Raw genomic sequence first — 19,650 nt, forward strand, 5'->3', positions numbered from 1 at the left:
GGCGGCATAGGTATCTCGAGCAAAATACATATATGCATTATAGCAACAAGTCTATAGGTATATAAGAAGACTAATAAACACCTGTCTAACCCACAACAAAAGAAAAAAAAAAAAGAAAAAAGAAAAAAGCAAATCATACAATCGTCCAAGCAAATCCGTTAAACCAAAGCGAAATTTTTATGCCTCATCGTCAGTATCGACTGGCTTGGGTGTGCCAGGAGGGCTGTTGAGCCTGTAGATGGAATGAATGTGTTAGTATCATCGAACCCGACAACACAAAAGGGCGAGTAAAACATACCATTCGATGTGGCGCAGGCGGCGGCGCACCTCACGCTCCTTCATCTGGGCACGAGTCATCTTCTTCTTCTTTCTCGCCTTGAACTTGAGTTCACCGGTATCCTCCGCTCCGGAGTTGACGGCGGATGCAGCAGCGCTGTTGGCCACCGAGTTGGCGGCGGTGCTGCCGGGCTGGGGAGAAGAGGCTGCGCTGTCCTCAAACCGGTCGAGGGCGACTGCGGTGTTGGTGCGGGACACAACACGACCCTCCGCGACATGCAGCTGCTCAGGGCAGAGAGCCCCGACGAATTCTTCGTTGTGGGAAATCATGACCACACCACCCTTGAAGTCACGGATCGCCACGGCCAAACCACCCAGCGAATCGCGATCCAAGAAGTTAGTCGGCTCGTCCAGCACGAGCAAGTGAGGATTGTTCCACATGGCACCAGCCAGCACGACCTTGACCTTCTGTCCACCAGAGAGACCGGAGATCTCATTGTGTGTGGCAATCTCCGGGTCCAAACCGACGTCCTCGAAGTGCTTGGCAATGACCTTGGGGTCCAAAACACGGAAGCCAAGACCTTCGCGCGAAGCCTCGTGGTCATCAAACTCTTGAATCATCTTGAAGAATCCGAGGTTGAGGAGCGTCTCGCGGGAGATCATCGTGTTGTGCTTGGGGAGGAGACCGACCCATTTCCTAGAATGTGTTAGCGATATCAACGCAGAAGGTAGTTCGTGGAAGGGACATCATCATATCATACACTTCATATTGGAAGGACTTCTTCCACTTTTGTCGACCAATAAGCGCTTCAACGCGACGGGGACCACGGCCATCACCGAGGTCGACAGGCTTCTCCATCTGGGCCTTGTCTTCTTCGGTGAGCATGCGGGTCTGCTTCAGGAAGACCTCGCGGTCGTCTCCGTTGGCGTACCGCCACTGCAGGTACTGGCTGGGAGTCTTCTCCAGATGCATCTCAACGTGCTCCAAGGCATGCTGTTTGATGTATCCAATGCGCAGATTGGGATGCTTTTCCACTTTTCCAATCTGGGGGATAGTTTCACCGGTCAGCATCTTAATGAAGGTGGATTTACCAGCACCGTTTCCGCCGATAATGGCGACACGGGAAGACAGCGTGAGCGATAGAGAGGCATCCGCCAGAGATGGTTTACTAGCCCCAGGGTAGGTGTAGGTGCAGTTGGTCATTCTCAGAATGGAGCGAGTGTTGGACTTGATGCCGGAAAGAATACCGGGGGCTGGGAACTTAAACTGCACGTTGCTGGCGGACAGAGTGTAGTAGCTCTTGCCTTCGGGCTTCACCTTGACAAAGCTGGAACTATTGTTAGAAGAGGAACGAAACTTTTGACAAGAGGGAGGACAAAAAGCTTACTCCGCCAGGTTTCCCTTGTAACAGACAAGCTTCTTCTGCTCGTAGTGATAGATGTCGGTGCAGACCTCGTCGAGGAAACCCGAGTCGTGACTGACGATCAAACTAGTAATATCGGTGTGCTTCTTCAGGTACTCTTGCAGCCACTTGACGTTGGCGACATCTAAATGGTTAGTAGGTTCGTCCAGCAGCAAAACATCGGCTTTGAGAAGCATGGCGCGGGCCAGCGCGAGCTTCATCTTCCAACCACCCGACAGGGATCCAACGCGCTGGTTTTGGCGTCCTTCGGGGCCATCGGTGAAACCGAACTCGAGCAAGACACTGCGGATATGATCCTCTCCTTCCGCAGCGATCTGGGGGTTCTTCTGGACGAACTCAAAGATGCTCAGATCGGCATCTTCTCCCTGGTTGTGCTCCACGAAGCAGGTTCTGACCTGATCCGGTGGAGGGAAGCCCTCGAGCTTATCATTGGCAATACTGCGCATGAGAGTCGACTTTCCGGCACCATTGCGTCCGCAGAGACCGTAGCGGTGACCCTTGAGGAGACGCAGGTTCGTGTGGGACAGCAAAAGCATACCGCCGTACGCCAGCGAGAAATTGGCGTTGACAATCTCGATCTCGTTTGGATCATCTGGAACCGGCTTGCCGTACTTGCGATGGTCCTCCTCGATGAAATGATCTTTCACGGCGGCGGCTACCTCGTCGGGCTTGCCTTCGGGAAGCATGCCTTGCAGATAAGGGGCAACGCAGGCCGGAATGCGGGCGAGCAGGCGACAGTTGACATCCTCACGGACCATTTCTGAGATATAGTTCTTGCCGAGTTCGTAGAGGGTGACGGCATCAGGGCGTGCAAGACCGCCGGCCTCCTGGAGCTTGGCATTGAGAAGAGACATGACTTCGTCGGGAGTGATCTTGGCAATGGAGCCGGCAGCCAGGTTGTTATCGGCCATCGCCTTCTCCATCACATCCATCGCACGGGTAGCAAGTTCACGAACCTCGGGAAGGGAGGCGCGGTCCTTGACAGCTTGCACACCGGGTTTGAGCTTGGGCAGGAAGGTGCGGGCTTCGGCGGGATCGTGGACAAGTTTGGTTAGATTCTCGACGACGACGACAGTCTGACGTAGGGTCTCCTGGGGAGTGGTTGGAGCATTGAGGGACCGCTCCAGAAGCGGGGTCAGCAGGGCGAGGACGGGGGATGTGACAATGGCAACGAAGGTGGTTTGGGAGAGAGCGTGGATAGCCTTCTGGAGGGTTTGCTCCGAGGGCTGCTCCATCGTCTTGATAAGCAACGGAATGCGGGGCAACACATCATCGTTGGAGAGAAGGGTGGTGAGGGCAGTCATGGTCTTGCAAGCGCGCTTGACGACTTCAGCCTTGAGATCGTGCATGCCGGATTCAACGAGGGGGATGAGATCCTTGAGCGTCTTGCCCATAGCCTCCCGCAGGACATCCTTCTGCTCTTCCTCTTCCTTGGTACCCTGGCCCATTTGCGATTCAAGGGCCATCTTCTCAAGGAGCGAGTAGGCGCCGACAAAGCCCTGCCACTTGCCGGTTCCCCGGCTCAGATAGCTGGAGAGCGCAGGGAGCAGGGCATTGACCTTAGATTCAGGCTTGAGGGCAGCATACAGGGCATCGATAGCGTACTGGGCAGCGTCACGTACAACGGCGCCTTTGTCAGCCAGCGCATCAAGGACCAGACCGAATACGCCTCCATCCTGGAGCAGGAAAACGACTTCACTCAGCGGATGGGCGGCGGGGAAGCGTTCGAACAAAGCACCAAGGATGAGCATAGCACTCTCACGTTTGGTGCCATTTTTCTTATCGAGAGCAGCTTTTCTAATATCGGGCAGCAGGGTGCCATAGGTCTGGAAGGCGAAGGGTCCGACGCTCTGAATGAGCAGATTGGTCAGGGCGTACGAGGCATCGAGAGCCTGTTGTGAGGTTTCGGTGGTAAAAATGGTATTGAGAAGAGACGAAACCTCTTGCTGGGAGGGGGCAATATCAGAGGTGATTTTAGGGACGATAGTAGCAGCCATGGCTGACTCTAAATGCGGCATTTCTCTCTCTATGTATTGTTAGTCCTCATACACCACCGAGACAATAGACGGCAGACGTACAGAAAGTAGTAGTATTATGCCAATATCCAAACTTTTAGGCTGACGGGTATCAACAGACAAAAAAAAAGATGCACAGAGAGGAAAGAAAAGATGATAAAACAGCACAAGAAACAAGAAAAAAAACCCCCAGTGATAAAAACTGATGGGGAGAAAGGGAGAAAGCACCAAAAAAAAGGAAGAGTGGAGGGGTTCAAGTTGAAGTCAAAGTGAAGAAGAAGATTAATTTTCGATGGAGGGGAAAAGGAAAATTATTTGCCGGCGATAACGGCCATCAGCCTGAGGCAGAGATTTAAGGCGGCGATAAAAGCTGATAGCCAATCAGAGGCGAGCCATCGAAAATTCTGAGAGCCAATCAGGAGCGAGATCCAGGGGTGTGGTCTCCGGGGTGGCGATCACGTGGCAGTGCAGCTTAGTCATCAATATATGCTGACTAATCATAAAAACTGGATGCCTCAATAACAAGGCAACCAGTACCCCATGTTCGGTCCTTCCTAATTGGGATTACCCCGCACTTCCTCGGTTGCTGCCGGCGTTTTCTCTCTCTCTCTCTCTCTCTCTCTCTCTCTCTCTCTGCTTCTTGCAGTGGATTTCTGTCCAGAGAGATTGAATATGAATCAAATCCTACTGGATTCCTGTCATTCAGCAGAGAAACCACAATCATCACCTACCATTGCTTCATCAAAAGCTAAATCAATGTGTGTTCTATAGTACCCCATATTTTATATACTAACTTCAGAATCCCGTCTCCGCTTATGTGATAATAACAACAACAATCACAACCATCATACCACCACCTTCAACCCGTCTCAATAAGACAAACATAGTAGAAACTGAAGGACCCTGGTATTTAATAGCTAGTATACCATGAAGTAGGCGTACTGCTAACATCCTTACTCGGCTTAACCTGTGTAATCGGGCCTCGGCCTATCCTTGCCTTTTGTCTCCGCGGCCAACCGGACCGCCTCATCCTCTGGCTCTTCCGTGATCGTCATCTGTCTCTTGTCTCCTCTCTCGCTATCTCGGAGTGTCTGTCTCTTCTTCTCTTCTCTCCTTCTTCTGAGCTCAGATCATTTCTTGCCGGTTATCCTGTGCTTGTATAATCCAATTTCTCTTGATATCCACCCCTTGTTATGGCTCTCCCCCTACGCACCGCCCGTCATGCTTCCAGGCTGGCCCAGGTACGTCCGTCCGGCCGTCCGGCCGTCTACAGAAAACAAAGAGAAAATGAAAATGAACTTTTCAAGACTTGGGGATCACTGAACCAATGACCTAATTCAAACAGACTATCTCTCGCCGCAGCTATACCACCGCTGAGCCAGACCTTAAATCTGCCCTCAGGGCCGTCATCCCTGCCAAGCGCGAGCTCTTCGCTGAGGTAAAGAAGCAGGGCGATGAGGTGATCGGTGAGGTCAAGGTCGCGAATGTCATCGGTGGTATGCGTGGACTCAAGAGCATTCTGTGGGAGGGATCCCTCCTTGACGCCGATGAGGGTATCCGATTCCACGGCAAGACCATTAAAGACTGCCAGAAGGAGCTCCCAAAAGGTCCCACTGGCACCGAGATGCTCCCCGAGGCCATGTTTTGGCTTCTGTTGACCGGCCAGGTTCCCTCCACCAGCCAAGTCCGCGCTTTCTCCCGCCAGCTGGCGGAGGAGTCCCACCTCCCTGACCATATTCTCGACCTGGTGCGCTCATTCCCGCGGACCATGCACCCAATGACCCAGCTCTCCATCGCGGTCGCCGCCCTGAACACCGAATCCAAGTTCGCCAAGGCCTACGAGAAGGGTCTGAACAAGGCTGACTACTGGGAGCCTACCTTTGACGATGCGATTTCCCTCCTCGCTAAGATTCCCCGGGTCGCAGCTCTTGTCTTCCGCCCGGATGAGGTCGACCTCGTTGGCAGACAGACCCTCGACCCCTCCCAGGATTGGTCCTACAACTTCGCAGAGCTCCTCGGCAAGGGTGGCTCCAAGAACCAAGATTTCCACGACCTGCTCCGTCTGTATCTTGCCCTACACGGGGACCACGAGGGTGGCAACGTCTCGGCCCACGCGACCCACCTCGTCGGTAGCGCCCTCAGCGACCCCTTCCTGAGTTACAGTGCGGGTCTTCTGGGTCTCGCGGGTCCTCTGCACGGTCTTGCTGCCCAGGAGGTGCTTCGTTGGATCCTCGCCATGCAGGACAAGATCGGTACCCAGTTCACCGACGAGGATGTCCGCACCTACCTCTGGGATACCCTCAAGTCTGGCCGTGTAGTTCCTGGCTACGGCCACGGAGTCCTGCGCAAGCCTGATCCCCGTTTCCAGGCCCTGATGGACTTTGCTGCTACTCGCCCGGATGTCGTCGCCAACCCTGTGTTCCAACTGGTCAAGAAGAACTCGGAAATCGCCCCGAGTGTCCTCACGGAACATGGAAAGGTAATTCCCCCCTTTGCTATCTATCCCATTGGACAACGTACCCTAACCAGTATATAGACCAAGAACCCCCATCCCAACGTTGACGCCGCCTCTGGTGTGCTCTTCTACCACTATGGCTTCCAGCAACCTCTGTACTACACTGTCACCTTTGGAGTTAGCCGTGCACTCGGTCCTCTCGTGCAATTGGTCTGGGACCGCGCGTTGGGTCTTCCTATCGAGCGACCCAAGAGCATCAACCTCCTGGGGTTGAAAAAGTAATGCGATGTAGTTTGCAATCGATCGGTTTTTTTTTTTTTTCTATATTTAGCAGTTAGTTCTTGTTCGATACACTAGATCATAAAGTCTACTACTTTCCTTTCTTATACACTATCTACACACACCTATACTCCGTACAAGAGACCCAAAACTAAAACGGAAACCAAATCAGCAAGGCCGAATCCATGGAAGGAAGCAATACCTCTCTGTAATACAGAGCCAAAGTTTGACCCAGACTCCACATATCCTTCCTCCCCGGGCAACCAACCAAAAGAACCGATCCGCCTCTCCCGACCTTTAATCTTCTCTGGATCAACGCCACTTTCCCCTGCTTGTGGCTATCTGGGTTGAGTTCTTCACGATCCGCAGGAACACTGGAACCGCGTACTTGGGGGAGTCGGGCTCGCGCGACCCCAGGAAATAATCGAAGCACAGGTAATTTCGCAGGAATCGGAATAAGACGAGGGAACGTGGCAGTGAGGGAAATAATAGCCTCGACAGATTAATCTATTTTGAATCCGCTATAATCCGATCGGTGATGCTCCAAAGGCGGATCGAATTGCGCGTCGAGCGTCGTTGCGTTTTTGCTTGGCTGGCGGCACGTGGAAACCCCGTGCCTTCTCCTGCTCCTCCTCCTTCTCCTTTTCATTTCCCTCTTCATGATTCTTCCATCGCTTGATAGTTAGTCGTCCTCTCGTTTCTTATCTGCGTTCTCTTGCTTAGGGCTAGAATTATACACTAGCCTGCTGTCTTTCTTCCCGTCCACCCCCGCTCCATGCCCGCCTCGTTTCTCCCACTAAGGCACCATGCCTAAATCCTACACCCCGTTACAGGAATCCATCCCCGAGGAAGACCCCCCCGATGAATTTAGCTCCGACTATGAGAGTAGCTTTCGCTTGCACGAAATCGATCGATCGAAGTCGTCTAGATCCCGTTCCCCCAAGGAAAACACCGAGCCGTCGATTCTTGCTCCCCTGGTCCGCAAATCGACCGATCTTGAGGCCTACTTGGACGCCCTGACTGAGGACGAGCAACACCTTCTCTCCGCTTCGAAGCAGTATGAATTAGGGGACGACTCGGATTCCGATGGGCCTGGGGACGGGAAGGCGCGTGCCGTGCGCCGTAAGATGATCGAGGCCACCAGGAGGAGGAACAAGAAGAAGTTGCTAGCAAACCAGAAGGGCTGGCGTGCGGTTTACTATTCTAAGTTCTGGTGGCGGACGCTGGTCGCCCTCATTGTGGTACTGGGATTGATCGTTTGGGGGTTTTCGAGCTACCCTTGGTCGAAATATCGTGAAACAGAGGACTATGTGTGTTGTTGCACCTGGGGGGGGGGGGGGGGAATTAACGATATTTGAGCGCTGACATGATTAATTAGGCTATGCCAGGTCCAGACTCGTGGTTCCCCACCCCGAAAGGAGGGACTCTAAAACATTGGAAGGAGAGCTATGCAAAGGCCGAGGCTCTAGTCCGGCAGATGACCTTGATTGAAAAGGTCAACATCACCACCGGGACCGGCTGGCAGATGGGGATGTGCGTTGGAAATACAGGTCAGTTGAAATTGCTGGGGTCTGGCTTGATGATGTACCTGACAACACCAAATTCCTAGGTCCCGCGGAATTTGTCCGCTTTCCCTCACTATGTTTACAGGACGGTCCCCTCGGACTGCGTTTCGCAGACAATATCTCCGCCTTCCCTGCTGGTCTCACCACCGGTGCTACCTGGAATCGTGAACTCATGCGCGAGCGCGGGGTCGCCATCGGCCGCGAGGCCCGCTTAAAGGGAGTTCACGTTATTCTTGGCCCTTCTATGGGCCCTATCGGTATGATGCCCGCCGGGGGTCGCAACTGGGAAGGATTCGGATCGGATCCTGTGCTGCAGGGAGTGGCGGCTGCGGAGACAATCCGCGGCATCCAGAGCAACGGCGTCATGGCTACGGCCAAACACTACGTGATGAATGAACAGGAGCACTTCCGTCAGCCATATGAGTGGGGAATCCCCACCGCTGTCTCTTCAAACATTGGGGATCGCGCTTTGCATGAAGTTTTCATCTGGCCTTTCGCCGAAAGCATTCGCGCAGATGTTGCCAGTGTGATGTGCGCGTACAACCAGGTTAATAACAGCCATGCCTGTGAAAACAGTAAACTTCTAAACGGGATTCTCAAAGACGAGCTAGGCTTTCAAGGATTCGTACAGTCCGACTGGCTTGCCCAGCGGTCTGGTGTGAATAGTGCCTTGGGGGTCTGGATATGTCTATGCCGGGTGACGGGCTCCACTGGGCGGATGGCCGGTCCCTGTGGGGCAGCGAACTGACTCGTGCGGCACTCAATACTTCCATCCCTATGGAGCGCCTCAACGACATGGTGACCCGGATTGTGGCTGCCTGGTATCATCTTGGCCAAGACTCGTGGAATCAGTCCGCTCTGCCGGGAGAAGGTGGTCCTAATTTCTCCTCGTGGACTAACGACAAGTATGGTTTGTTGCACCCCGGCAGTCCCGGAGACCAAGATGCTGCTCTTGTCAACAAATTCGTGAATGCCCAGGGGAACCACTCCATCATTGCCCGCAAAGTTGCCGCTGAAGGCATCGTTCTCGTCAAGAATGAGGATCGTTTCCTGCCTCTCTCTCGCGCCCCATCCGCCCCTGGTCGGCCTTACCGCGTCGGCGTGTACGGAGATGATGCCGGACCTGCTGCCGGCCCCAATGTATGCGCAGATCGCGGATGCAACCAGGGTACACTGGCCGTGGGCTGGGGGAGTGGTGCCGTCGAATTCCCCTATCTTGTTAGTCCAATCGAGGCTCTACAGTCGGCATGGCACTCCGAGGTTCAAATGACACCTTACCTAAGAAACGCCGTCATGCCAGCCGATGCCGCCGACAAAGACCTCTGTTTAGTGTTTGTCAATGCGGACTCCGGCGAAGGATTCATCTCCTCGGGTGGCATCCACGGTGACCGCAACAACCTCTTCCTTCAGAAAGGCGGCGATACGCTGATCGAGACGGTGGGCACCACCTGCGGTGGGCCGACTGTCGTCGTCGTACACGCCGTGGGCCCGGTTATCGTGGAGTCCTGGATCGACCTCCCTGGTGTCACAGCCGTGCTGTTCGCCCACCTTCCCGGTCAGGAGAGTGGCAATGCCCTAGTGGACGTGCTCTTCGGGGATGTTGACGCTAGCGGCCGCCTCCCTTACACTGTTGGAAAGACCCTGGAGGACTACGGCCCTGGCGCCCAGGTGCTATATGAAGCCAACGCCCCCGTCCCGCAGGTCGATTTCTCTGACGCACTTTACATTGATCACCGGTATTTCGACCGCAATAAAATCAGCCCGCGTTTTGAATTTGGGTACGGTCTATCGTACACCCAATGGGGCCTCTCTAACCTGGACGTCCAACACCTGAGAAAGCGCAAACCCTCCCGACTCCCCGCCGCACGCCCAGCGGACTCCGCCTCCCCTCCCACCTACGACCACTCCCCCCCGCCTGCTAACGCCTCTGTCCTTTTCCCTCTCGACTTCCGCGCCGTCTCCAAATACATATACCCCTACCTCCCCGCGCTCGACGCCACCACCCCGCCCCCGCCCCCGTCGGCCTCCCCCAGCTCCGAGCCCCAACGCCCCACCAAACCCTCTGACGCTGGTGGCGGCCCCGGCGGCAACCCCTCTCTCTACGAGGAATTAGCCCGCGTCGAGCTCCAAGTTCAAAATACTGGCCGACGGTCGGGCCAAACCGTTATCCAAGTCTACGTCTCCTTCCCGCGCGACGTAACCGAACCGCCTTCGTCGAACTCGGGATCTAAAACCAGCAATGTCAGCGGTGGTAACTCGCGCTTCCCGACTGAAAAAATCGACTTCCCCGAACGTGTACTGCGGAATTTCACCAAGGTGGCGCTGGCGCCCGGCGAATCCCAGACGGTCTCGATGACTCTCACGCGCAAGGATCTGAGCTACTGGAGTGTCCATGAACAGAACTGGGTGATGCCCGAGAAAGAATTTTATATTTCGGTTGGACATAGTTCGCGTGATTTACCCTTAGGGCAGCCTTTTGCAGCATATTAGCGGTTTTTTTTTTTTCTCCCCTCTCTGGAGAAAAAAAAAAAAAAGGGTTGACAAGTTATGGTATTCTTTTCATGTACAACTACAAGCTTTCCCGAGTGGATATGACAGAAAGAATCTTGCATTTTTGGGGCTCAAACTAAAAAAAAAAAAAACAGATAGAATTTCGTGGTCATAATCTAACATGTACATATATATTAATAATTTTCCCTTACAGTTTGGAGGCGGCACCGGGCGTTGAGATCTCGTTGTACAGCAGAGACGTCAAGAAGTCTGCGTATTCCTCGCCTGTCACCTGGCCGGCAAAGTAACTTGCCGCCAACTGGTACTTGTTGCCCTTGGGGCCCTTAGCGGCTAAGGAATCGGCCTGCTCCTGGAGCAGACGGAGAGCGTAGGCCTTGTCGACCTTCTTGCCCTCGGATGTGGTCACACCGTGACGGGCCCACTGCCACAGTTGGCTGCGGGAGACTTCGGCGGTAGCAGCGTCCTCCTGTTGTTGTTGTTTTCTTTGGTTAATATCCGGGGGTTGCAACTTCAGTCACTACCGGGGAGAGAGAAAAAAAAAGGGAAACATACCATCAGGTAGTTAATAGGGATACATCCCACACCACGGAGCCAACCCTCCATGTAGGATAGACCGATATTCAGGTTCTTGCGAATACCCTCCTCGGTGATCTTTCCGGGGACGTTGGTGTTGAGCAGGTCCTTCGCGGTGATGTGGACGTCCTCGCGACGAATGTGCATCTGGTTCGGGGTGGGCATGTACTCGTTGAAGACGTCCGAGGCAATCGCGGCAAGAGCAGGGTGGGCAACCCAGGTACCGTCGTGGCCAGCACGAACTTCACGGAGCTTATCAGCCCGGACACTCTCCATTGCCTTGTCGTTGGCAGCGGCGTTGTCCTTGATGGGGATCTGGGCCGCCATCCCACCCTGTAGAGGTCTGGTTAGTTGACAAATTTCGCACTCCTGGGAGAAAAAGAAAAGAGAGGGGGGGGGGGGGGGGGAGGGGGTACCATCGCATGCACGCCACGGCGGTGACAGGTCTTGATGAGGAGCTTAACGTAAGAGTCCATGAAGGGCACGGTCATGGTGACATCGGAGCGGTCGGGGAGAACAAAGTCAGGGTGGTTGCGGAACTTCTTGATGAAGGAGAAGATGTAGTCCCAGCGGCCGCAGTTGAGGCCGGAGCTGTGGTCGCGGAGTTCGTAGATGATCTAAACCAGCCAGCCAGTCATTAGCATTGATGGACCTAACTGGTAGCAAGGTGAAAACGTACCTCCTCCATCTCGAACGCAGCAGTGATGGTTTCAATGAGGACGGTACCACGGATAGTACCGCGAGGCATACCAATGTAGTCCTGAGCCAGGTTGAAGGCGTCATTCCAGAGACGAGCCTCAAGGTGCGACTCCATCTTGGGCAGGTAGAAGTAAGGACCGAACCCGCGGGCCACCAACTCCTTAGCGTTGTGGAAGAAATACAGACCGAAGTCGAACAGACTACCCGAGATAGGCTCCCCGTCCACGGTGAAGTGCTTCTCCTCTAGGTGCCAGCCACGAGCACGAGCAATCAGAGTGGGCAGCACGCGATCAGTCCGGAGCTTGTACTCCTTGCTGCCCTGCTGGAAATCGACCTGGCGACGGATAGCATCGTACAGGTTGACCTGACCGTTGATCATGTTGTCCCAGGTAGGGGCGGAAGAGTCTTACCACGGATTAGCTTTTATATATATATATATATATACATAAACAAGAGTTCAAGAAGCAGAGAGGGGGAAGGGGGTTATATGCGCACCTTCAAAATCAGCCATATAAGTCCACACATTCGCGTTCAAAGCGTTCACCACCATCTTTCGGTCAGTAGGACCGGTAATTTCCACCCGACGGTCCACAAGACCGGGAGCTGGGGCGGCACCCTTCCAGGTGGGATCATCACGGATATGCTTGGTCTCTGGGAGGAAATCGGGGAGTTGGCCCTTATCGATCTCGGCCTGGCGGTCGATACGGCGCTGGAGGAGAGCTTTGCGGGTAGGGTTAAAGGTGCGGTGCAAGATGGCCAGGAAAGCACAGGCTTCCTTGGTGAGGATCTTACGGGCCTCAGCACTCACGGTACCGAGGACGGCAACATCCTTGAGCTGTGCGTCGACTTGGGACATGGTGATATATGTACGAATGCTTTCCGTGAGGTTTTTCGTTTGGAGAGCGCGGATGGATGGAAGGATGGATGAATGGATGGTGAAGTCCCCCCCCCAAAAAAAAAACAAAAAGAACAGAAGAAATAACAAAGACTCTAAATCAAGCTGTCTGGGGAAGTGCCTAGACCGGACTTATATATATATGAAGAGAGCCAGACTTCCCTCCCCTCCCACGGGCAATGACTCTTCGGCAGGAAGCTACGTCAGAGAAGTATGTACAACCGCGGTCCATTGTAGGGCTCCCGGCTGGAACCGCTGATTGGTGCAGAGCGGGCTTTTGGATCTGAAGAGGTTTTCTCCTGGGACGAAAGGAGCGAAATCGGTAGCTACCCGGATTGCAGCCATTCAGAACTGATTGAAGTCCACTTTGGAGTCGCGATGCCTGTCCGTTTTGGGTAACTGGCAGCCTGAGGGTGTCGCGTCTCGTGACTTTCCCGCGGCAAAACCACGTGCACACTCGGTAATACGAATACCGCGTTTTTTTTCTTCTCGGCCGATTTGTTCCGGGCGAGGAATGCTTACATAATAGGGGAGGGGGTGCCCTGCAATTCAAGCAAAGACACTTCGTCTCTCTCTCTCTCTCTCTCTCTCTCTCTCTCTTCCCGATTCTACGACTTAATGTCATGATATAAAACTATCACAGCTGCACATGCATGGTGCTAGCAAATTGTTACAGACTGATTGATGCTCTGTAAGGTATGGAAACGTTCCCTAATGCCGAGGGACAAGTGGAAGAGATGGAAAGACAGGAATAAACTCCCCGCACGCCCGAAGCTCTGAGCTCTAACAACCGCGGTTGGTCCCAGAATCATTGCTCCAGCAATTCGTCACCAATCGTTGATCGAATCAGTGCAGCGCGAACCCTTGTTTTTCAAGAGCGGTGCGGCACCGACTTGTCCCGAGTGTTATCGCGACCTTGGATGTGGCGATTAGGTACAGTCACCAAGTACCCCCGCCGATCTGGGTATCACCCTTTCCTCTGCCCTCGTACACACGGGCAGCCTGGGAAAATATTACACCCAGGCCAGGACAATGACTGTGGATAGCAACTCATTTGTTTGTTGTCACCATGTATTAGTTAACTATGTCTATCCTGAGACTCCCCTGATCCCATCGCCAGCATGTGAAAATCATGAGAGCCTGCCCACTATGCAAATCACATGTGACATCGCCTGGCCTCCATCCAAATTCTTAGTTTCCGGGTCACTCCCGACCCCAGCTTAGAGTTCGGGTTCGAACGGGTCAGATCATCTATTTACAAGCATCGTACCGGGAACTTCCCCCAACGCCGTCCCGATCTAGACCGTTTCGATATACCGTCGCACCTCCCTACACCCCAAATCAAGTCAGCAGATATTCCAGTGCTAAAAGAGACAGCAAAAAAAAAAAAAAAAAAAAAAAAAACCTACCAATCCGTTACGGCTTCCTCCCACAAGCGCAGCTCATGCTCTCGAGTTCCGCCAAAATGATCCACGAACTCGTCCCCGAAGACCTCCCTTGCGATACTGTCCTTGTGCGTGAAGGCAGCGATGGCCGCTCCCAAGTTCTTTGCTAGTCTTACACCCTTGTCACCGGCACCACCCATGTCCTCTCCCTTGGATAGGGGAGGAACGGGGATTTCGAGCTTCTTCTCGACCCCGCGCCACCCCAGGGCGACGATGGCAGCGAGGACAAAATGCGGGTTCGAATCTGCCCCGGGAACGCGCACTTCGAATCGTGTAGACTTGGGGCTGGAAGTTGGCGGGCTGATCAGTCGAACAGAGGCAGCGCGGTGCTCAAGCCCCCAAGATACCGTAACTGGCGCCCAGAAGTTTTCCACCAACCGTTTGTAGGAGTTCACCGTGGGCGCCAACATGGGCATGATATCGGGAAGCCCGGTGAGAATGCCGGCGAGGAAATATCGACCCAGGTCCGATAGGTAAGCTACATCTGGATACGGCGGGTTGGGATCGGGGGTGGGACGAATAAACGCATTCGTTCCGTCCTGATTCACCAGGGATATATGCATGTGGCCGCTGTTTCCTGGCAGGCCTTCGCGCGGTTTCGCCATAAACGAGGGAGTGATGCCGTGTTTGGTGCCAATGGATTTGACGACATATCTATGGAGTCGACCCATCAGCAATTGTGTTCAGTCGTAAGCCCGCGCAGCCAGGGACGGACGTACTTGAAAAGACCCGCTTTATCAGCCATCTCCTGGGCCTCCCCAAACTGTAGTGCCTGGCTCCATTCCGTCAGTAACGGTAAATGACCTCAAGTAAGAGAGTGGAGTGTGTGGGTGAGGGTATGAAGAGTAATGAATTCCTTACAGCTTCAAAAACCCCCGGCCCGCTCTCCGTATGCCACCCCTCAATCTCGCAGTTAAATTGCTCGCAGGCGTCAAAAACCCCGTAATACCAGTCTTGATTATGAACAGGACGGGTCAAACTGTACCCAAACATCCCCTCCGTAAGCGAGGGTAACGCTTCGACAGGATTCTCTTTGAGAAAAGTCGCCGTTGACGAGGCATTCCGTTCAGGCGCGCGAAACTGATAAAATTCATATTCCGCTAGATCAATCCCATCAGTTAGCTCAGAATCACCACCCTTCCTTCCACCGTAGTACATATACATCAAAATCAAATCAACCCAACATACCTCCCGCCATAGCCCGATACCCCGCGGCACCCAACTTCCCCAACGCCCCCTTCACCAACCCCCTAGGACAAGCGCAAAGCGGCTGGCGCGTCTCGGGATCCAAAAAGCTCACCAGAAAAAAGGGCACGTTGTCCTCCCAGGGAATGCGCCGGAAGGTGCTCAGATCCGGAACCGCCAGGATGTCGCGGTACCCGTTATCCCTGTTGCTGATGGCGAGCTCGCGGACGTAGGTCCGATCGTGCATATCCCAGCCGAATATCACGGAGCAGAAGCCAAAGCCATCGGAGACGATCGAGAGGAATTTTTTCTTGGAGACCAGCTTCCCGCGGAGGAGGCCGTCGACGTCGATGCCGGCGAGCTTGACTCGGGTGTCGTTGTGGAGGAGGCCGACGATCGTTTCGGGGGTCGCTAGGGACATGGTGGGGGAATCCTTTGTAGCTGCGAGATGTGTGCGCAATGTTGTCAGTTGTGAGAGAAAGAACTTGAAGTACCTAGGTAAGGTAGTTGTGTGGAGGAATGACAGAGAGAGAGAGAGAGAGAGAGAGAGAGGTTTATCTCAGGAACAGCTTATCAGTGGAGTTCAACCTCTAGTCGGGTATAATTTCAGGTAAAGTAGTATTAACCACTTTCTTTTCTTTCTTTTCTTTCTTTCCTTTTGAATTTCAACCTCGAATTCAAGAATCAAAGAATTCATCGGCTACGATTATCCTGCTATTCTACCCTGCTCCGTCAACGGTATCGTCAGTATTGTCGCCTCGTTCGCCATGGAACCCATAGCAGACAAATCACCAAGATCTACCATGGAGAATGAAACCAATGGAGAGCTGATTTCCTGAATTGAATCTGGAGTTCAGTTCTGCAGTTCCGTGGATCGACCATGAGGGGACAGAGTGGCAATCAATCGTATGACGGAAGATCAGGCCATTCCATTCGGGTTGATGATGTCTCATTCCCACCACCAACACCACCTTAGCTTTATATCAAGCTTACTTCACTCTTATCTTCGATTCAGTATAGCTTGACTCCTTCAAGAACATCAAAGCTAAAAGGACAAAAGAAAAGAAAAGAAAAGAAAAACCAAACATCCCTCATATCATGCAGACACCGACTACACCCAATCTACCACAACAATCTCTCTTCAAACGTGCCGGGCTCAACAGACCCGGTGCATTCGGGCGCTGGTATCTCCCGGTAATGGTGACCATGGCTGTTGGTATATCTCTCGGGTCCCGTCGACGGTGACGAAAGAAGGAAGCTGAACGGGCCAGGTTTCGGAATCTCCAACGTCTATACCTCCAACCGACCGAACTATTACGACCAAGTCCAGGAGGAGGAGAGACTGCACAAAAACCAGCAGATCATGGATTCATACGGGATGAAGGACAGTGTTGATGATTTGGAAAGGGCACTGGAGGCTTACGATATCCAGTAGTTTTATGAGCCCAGGGCGTATGGCGTCTGACATTACATCGATTGTTATTCTCTTAAGGAAAAAAAAAAAAAAATCGTTCTCTGGATGATGAGGAGTTATCAGGTTTTCATTTTTTTTTTTTTTTTTATCTTTTGATCCAGGCTGATCTTAATTGCATGAGGTGTACATTCTGTGCAGGCTACCCGAATGAGAAACACTTCAAATCCCACCCGATATTCATTCACCAATTATTCCATACCTACCTACATACATACATACATACATAATATGAGCTGTCTCTTCCCCTATCCAGGAAGTAGTGCACGACGCCCTGGTTGCCAAGCTGTGAGGAGTTAAATCGAGGAAGAATCAGCCGGGCTGCTAACTGTACGAGGCGTTAACCGTGCGAATCGCGGGCCCCGGAGGGTGATACATACTAGGTAAGACGTCTTATGATCTCGATAGATTCGGGAAGCCCAAGCGGCGGGCAGGAAAATAACCAAGGGCGATCTTCCAAGCCGAGCCGCGAGAATGTAATTCGCAGCCTTACTTACGGATGCGCCTTGGATAAGAAGACGCCAGCCGACTGGACCTGCCCCATCTGGCATTAATTCCTCTTCCAAGAAGAAATGGTTCTGCTGATTCCCTTGCATATCGACCTTTGATCATCCGTATTTTTGGTGCCAATCGGAGTTCGCTGATCACACGCCAAAGGGCACACACGTCTTATCAGCAGTGAAGCCGTCAGAACAGAAGACCGACCAGGGACGGGAAGACTCGGTCAAGAAGCGAAAAGGGGGGGGGGGGGGTGGGTAGGCGTATATCTACTCCGTACATGGCCTTGGTTTTCTTTTGCACTCTGTCCTTCTATACTAGACTCCGATGCATCCTGTTGCCGTCTCGATCCTTTCTTGTCTCCTCGTAACTGGGGCTTTCGTCCGGCTTTGCGCAGGTTATGTGGCTCAGACCATCTTAAATGATCACCAATGTACAAAGACTACGGTTGCCATCCTGTAGGTTTTCTCTGTATTCTGGATATACCGTCTTGGTAGGGTTAGGGCAAGCTGACCTGATATTCGATAGGGGAGGTGGGATGGCCGGTATCACCGCTGCTGTATGTTGTTGACTCGATTCCGGAGAATAGATAAGAGGTCTAACTTGGCTTAGCAAGCGTTGACAAATGCCTCGATTACGGATTTCATCATCCTCGAGTACAGAGATACACTTGGAGGTCGGGTCTGGCACTCGGACTTTGGAAAGGATGAGGAAGGGGATCCGTATTTGGTGGAGTTCGGAGCCAACTGGGTAAGGAATATATATATATATGGCATCAAAACCCCAGGAGAAGGCTAAAACTATCCATAGATCCAAGGACTGGGATCAGATACTGCTGAAAATCCGATCTGGCGCCTGGTAAGAAGATCGATCAACTTTTGCCTTGGGAATCAGATGAAAAGAGCTCACACAGACCAGGCTCAAAAATATAACCTGCGCAACACATACTCCAACTATAGTTCCATCCGGACCTACAATGAAACGGGATATACAGACTACAGCAACCTTCTCGACACCTACGCGGCAGCCCGGAAGCGAGCCTCTGAGCATGCAGGGCAAATCCTGAACCAGAATCTCCAAGACATGACAGCACGCTCCGGCCTGGCGCTTGCCGGCTGGAGACCGCGCAAGGACAACATGGCAGCACAAGCGGTGGAATGGTGGAACTGGGGTATGAACCGAAACGCGGTGGAAGAGGAGGAGGGCCCATTGCGTATCGTTTGAATTCTCGACGAAGAAAAACAAAAAAAAAAAAAAAAAAAAAAAACCCCCTCTCCCAGCCGCCCAGCTAACACAATATAACAGATTGGGAGGTAGCCTACACCCCCGAAACTAGCTCGCTGGTTTTTGGCGTCGCGGGCGAGAACCTCACCTTCAACCAGTTTGGCGGCCAGAACAACCTCGTCCTCGATCCGCGAGGGTATAGCGCCATCATCCAAGGCGAGGCCGAGTCCTTCCGGCCTCACGCATCGCGGGATGATGCTCGAATCCGCCTGCGCACAGAAGTCACGACGATTGAATACAGCGACGACGGCGTCCTCGTGCACAACCGTGACGGGAGCTGCGTGAGCGCTGCATACGCGATATGCACCTTCTCCCTCGGGGTCTTGCAGAACGACGTCGTGCAGTTCCACCCCGAGCTGCCCGAGTGGAAGCAGACGGCGATCGAGAAATTCAACATGGGCACCTACACCAAGATCTTCATGCAATTCGAGCAAGCCTTCTGGCCACCGGACACGCAGTTCTTCCTGTACGCGTCTCCCACGACCCGGGGCTACTACCCCGTGTTCCAGTCGCTATCCACGGCCGGCTTCCTCCCGGGATCGAACATCATCTTCGTGACCGTGGTCGACAGCCAGGCCTACCGCGTGGAGCGACAACCCGACGCGCAAACCAAGCGCGAAGTCCTCGAGGTGCTCCGCCAGATGTTCCCCGACAAGAAAATCCCAGAGCCCGTCGCCTTCGCCTATCCGCGCTGGTCGACCGAGCCCTGGGCCTTCGGGAGCTACTCCAACTGGCCGGCCGGCACAACGCTGAAGATGCACCAGAACCTGCGCGCCAACGTGCACCGCCTGTGGTTTGCCGGCGAGGCCACCAGCGCCCAGTATTTCGGATTCCTGCATGGCGCTTGGTACGAGGGCCGCGACGTCGGCCAACACGTAGCCGCCTTGCTGCGGGACGAGTGTCTTCTTGGGTTACAGGGGGCCACGACGCTGGCCTGCGGGGAACAACAACAACAACACGCCCATTACGATGTTTTGCACGGTACCACGCCGATAGATGCATATACCCCACTGAATGGGTGGAGTGTTAACAGTACCAACTGGTAAAGCTACTCGAGAAAATCCCCGGACTGCTA

At 53.4% G+C, this 19,650-nt stretch overlaps 7 protein-coding genes across 7 annotated transcripts; 4 read left to right on the plus strand and 3 right to left on the minus strand.

Moving 5' to 3' along the window:
- Positions 1-33: 33 nt before the first annotated feature.
- Positions 34-3,989, minus strand: P175DRAFT_0334466 (putative mRNA-nucleus export ATPase (Elf1)). Its single transcript, XM_040892861.1, has 5 exons — positions 3,779-3,989; positions 1,665-3,726; positions 1,038-1,604; positions 299-973; positions 34-232 (listed from the first exon to the last, which is right to left on the minus strand). The coding sequence occupies exons 2-5, from the start codon at positions 3,716-3,718 to the stop codon at positions 178-180; spliced, it is 3,351 nt and encodes a 1,116-aa protein (XP_040750223.1). The 5' UTR covers positions 3,719-3,726; positions 3,779-3,989; the 3' UTR covers positions 34-177.
- Positions 3,990-4,853: 864 nt separating this feature from the next.
- Positions 4,854-6,491, plus strand: mcsA (putative citrate synthase Cit1). Its single transcript, XM_040897677.1, has 3 exons — positions 4,854-4,956; positions 5,061-6,194; positions 6,252-6,491. Exons 1-3 carry the CDS (start codon positions 4,909-4,911, stop codon positions 6,450-6,452), a joined length of 1,383 nt encoding a protein of 460 aa, XP_040750224.1. The 5' UTR covers positions 4,854-4,908; the 3' UTR covers positions 6,453-6,491.
- A 303-nt stretch (positions 6,492-6,794) lies between these two features.
- Positions 6,795-10,552, plus strand: P175DRAFT_0525601 (beta-glucosidase). Its single transcript, XM_040899420.1, has 4 exons — positions 6,795-7,759; positions 7,828-7,999; positions 8,059-8,711; positions 8,798-10,552. Exons 1-4 carry the CDS (start codon positions 7,256-7,258, stop codon positions 10,502-10,504), a joined length of 3,036 nt encoding a protein of 1,011 aa, XP_040750225.1. The 5' UTR covers positions 6,795-7,255; the 3' UTR covers positions 10,505-10,552.
- Positions 10,553-10,712: 160 nt separating this feature from the next.
- On the minus strand, positions 10,713-12,653 carry P175DRAFT_0442624 (malate synthase; the record flags this gene model as incomplete). The annotated part of the gene is made up of 5 exons (XM_040894129.1): positions 10,713-10,991; positions 11,078-11,431; positions 11,515-11,715; positions 11,778-12,202; positions 12,293-12,653. The coding sequence occupies 5 exons, from the start codon at positions 12,651-12,653 to the stop codon at positions 10,713-10,715; spliced, it is 1,620 nt and encodes a 539-aa protein (XP_040750226.1).
- An 867-nt stretch (positions 12,654-13,520) lies between these two features.
- Positions 13,521-15,743, minus strand: P175DRAFT_0550980 (glutamine synthetase family protein; the record flags this gene model as incomplete). The annotated part of the gene is made up of 5 exons (XM_040900442.1): positions 13,521-14,021; positions 14,102-14,791; positions 14,857-14,909; positions 14,999-15,237; positions 15,326-15,743. 5 exons carry the CDS (start codon positions 15,741-15,743, stop codon positions 13,991-13,993), a joined length of 1,431 nt encoding a protein of 476 aa, XP_040750227.1. The 3' UTR covers positions 13,521-13,990.
- A 677-nt stretch (positions 15,744-16,420) lies between these two features.
- Positions 16,421-16,757, plus strand: P175DRAFT_0534614 (uncharacterized protein; the record flags this gene model as incomplete). Its single annotated transcript, XM_040900150.1, has 2 exons — positions 16,421-16,538; positions 16,594-16,757. The coding sequence occupies 2 exons, from the start codon at positions 16,421-16,423 to the stop codon at positions 16,755-16,757; spliced, it is 282 nt and encodes a 93-aa protein (XP_040750228.1).
- An 861-nt stretch (positions 16,758-17,618) lies between these two features.
- Positions 17,619-19,621, plus strand: P175DRAFT_0442412 (putative flavin containing polyamine oxidase; the record flags this gene model as incomplete). Its single annotated transcript, XM_040894123.1, has 6 exons — positions 17,619-17,749; positions 17,820-17,850; positions 17,904-18,041; positions 18,102-18,149; positions 18,210-18,462; positions 18,597-19,621. The coding sequence occupies 6 exons, from the start codon at positions 17,619-17,621 to the stop codon at positions 19,619-19,621; spliced, it is 1,626 nt and encodes a 541-aa protein (XP_040750229.1).
- Positions 19,622-19,650: the final 29 nt, after the last annotated feature.

This window comes from Aspergillus ochraceoroseus (assembly GCF_002846915.1).
Source record: "Aspergillus ochraceoroseus IBT 24754 chromosome Unknown P175scaffold_7, whole genome shotgun sequence".
In the NCBI taxonomy this organism is placed as follows: Eukaryota; Fungi; Ascomycota; class Eurotiomycetes; order Eurotiales; family Aspergillaceae; genus Aspergillus; species Aspergillus ochraceoroseus.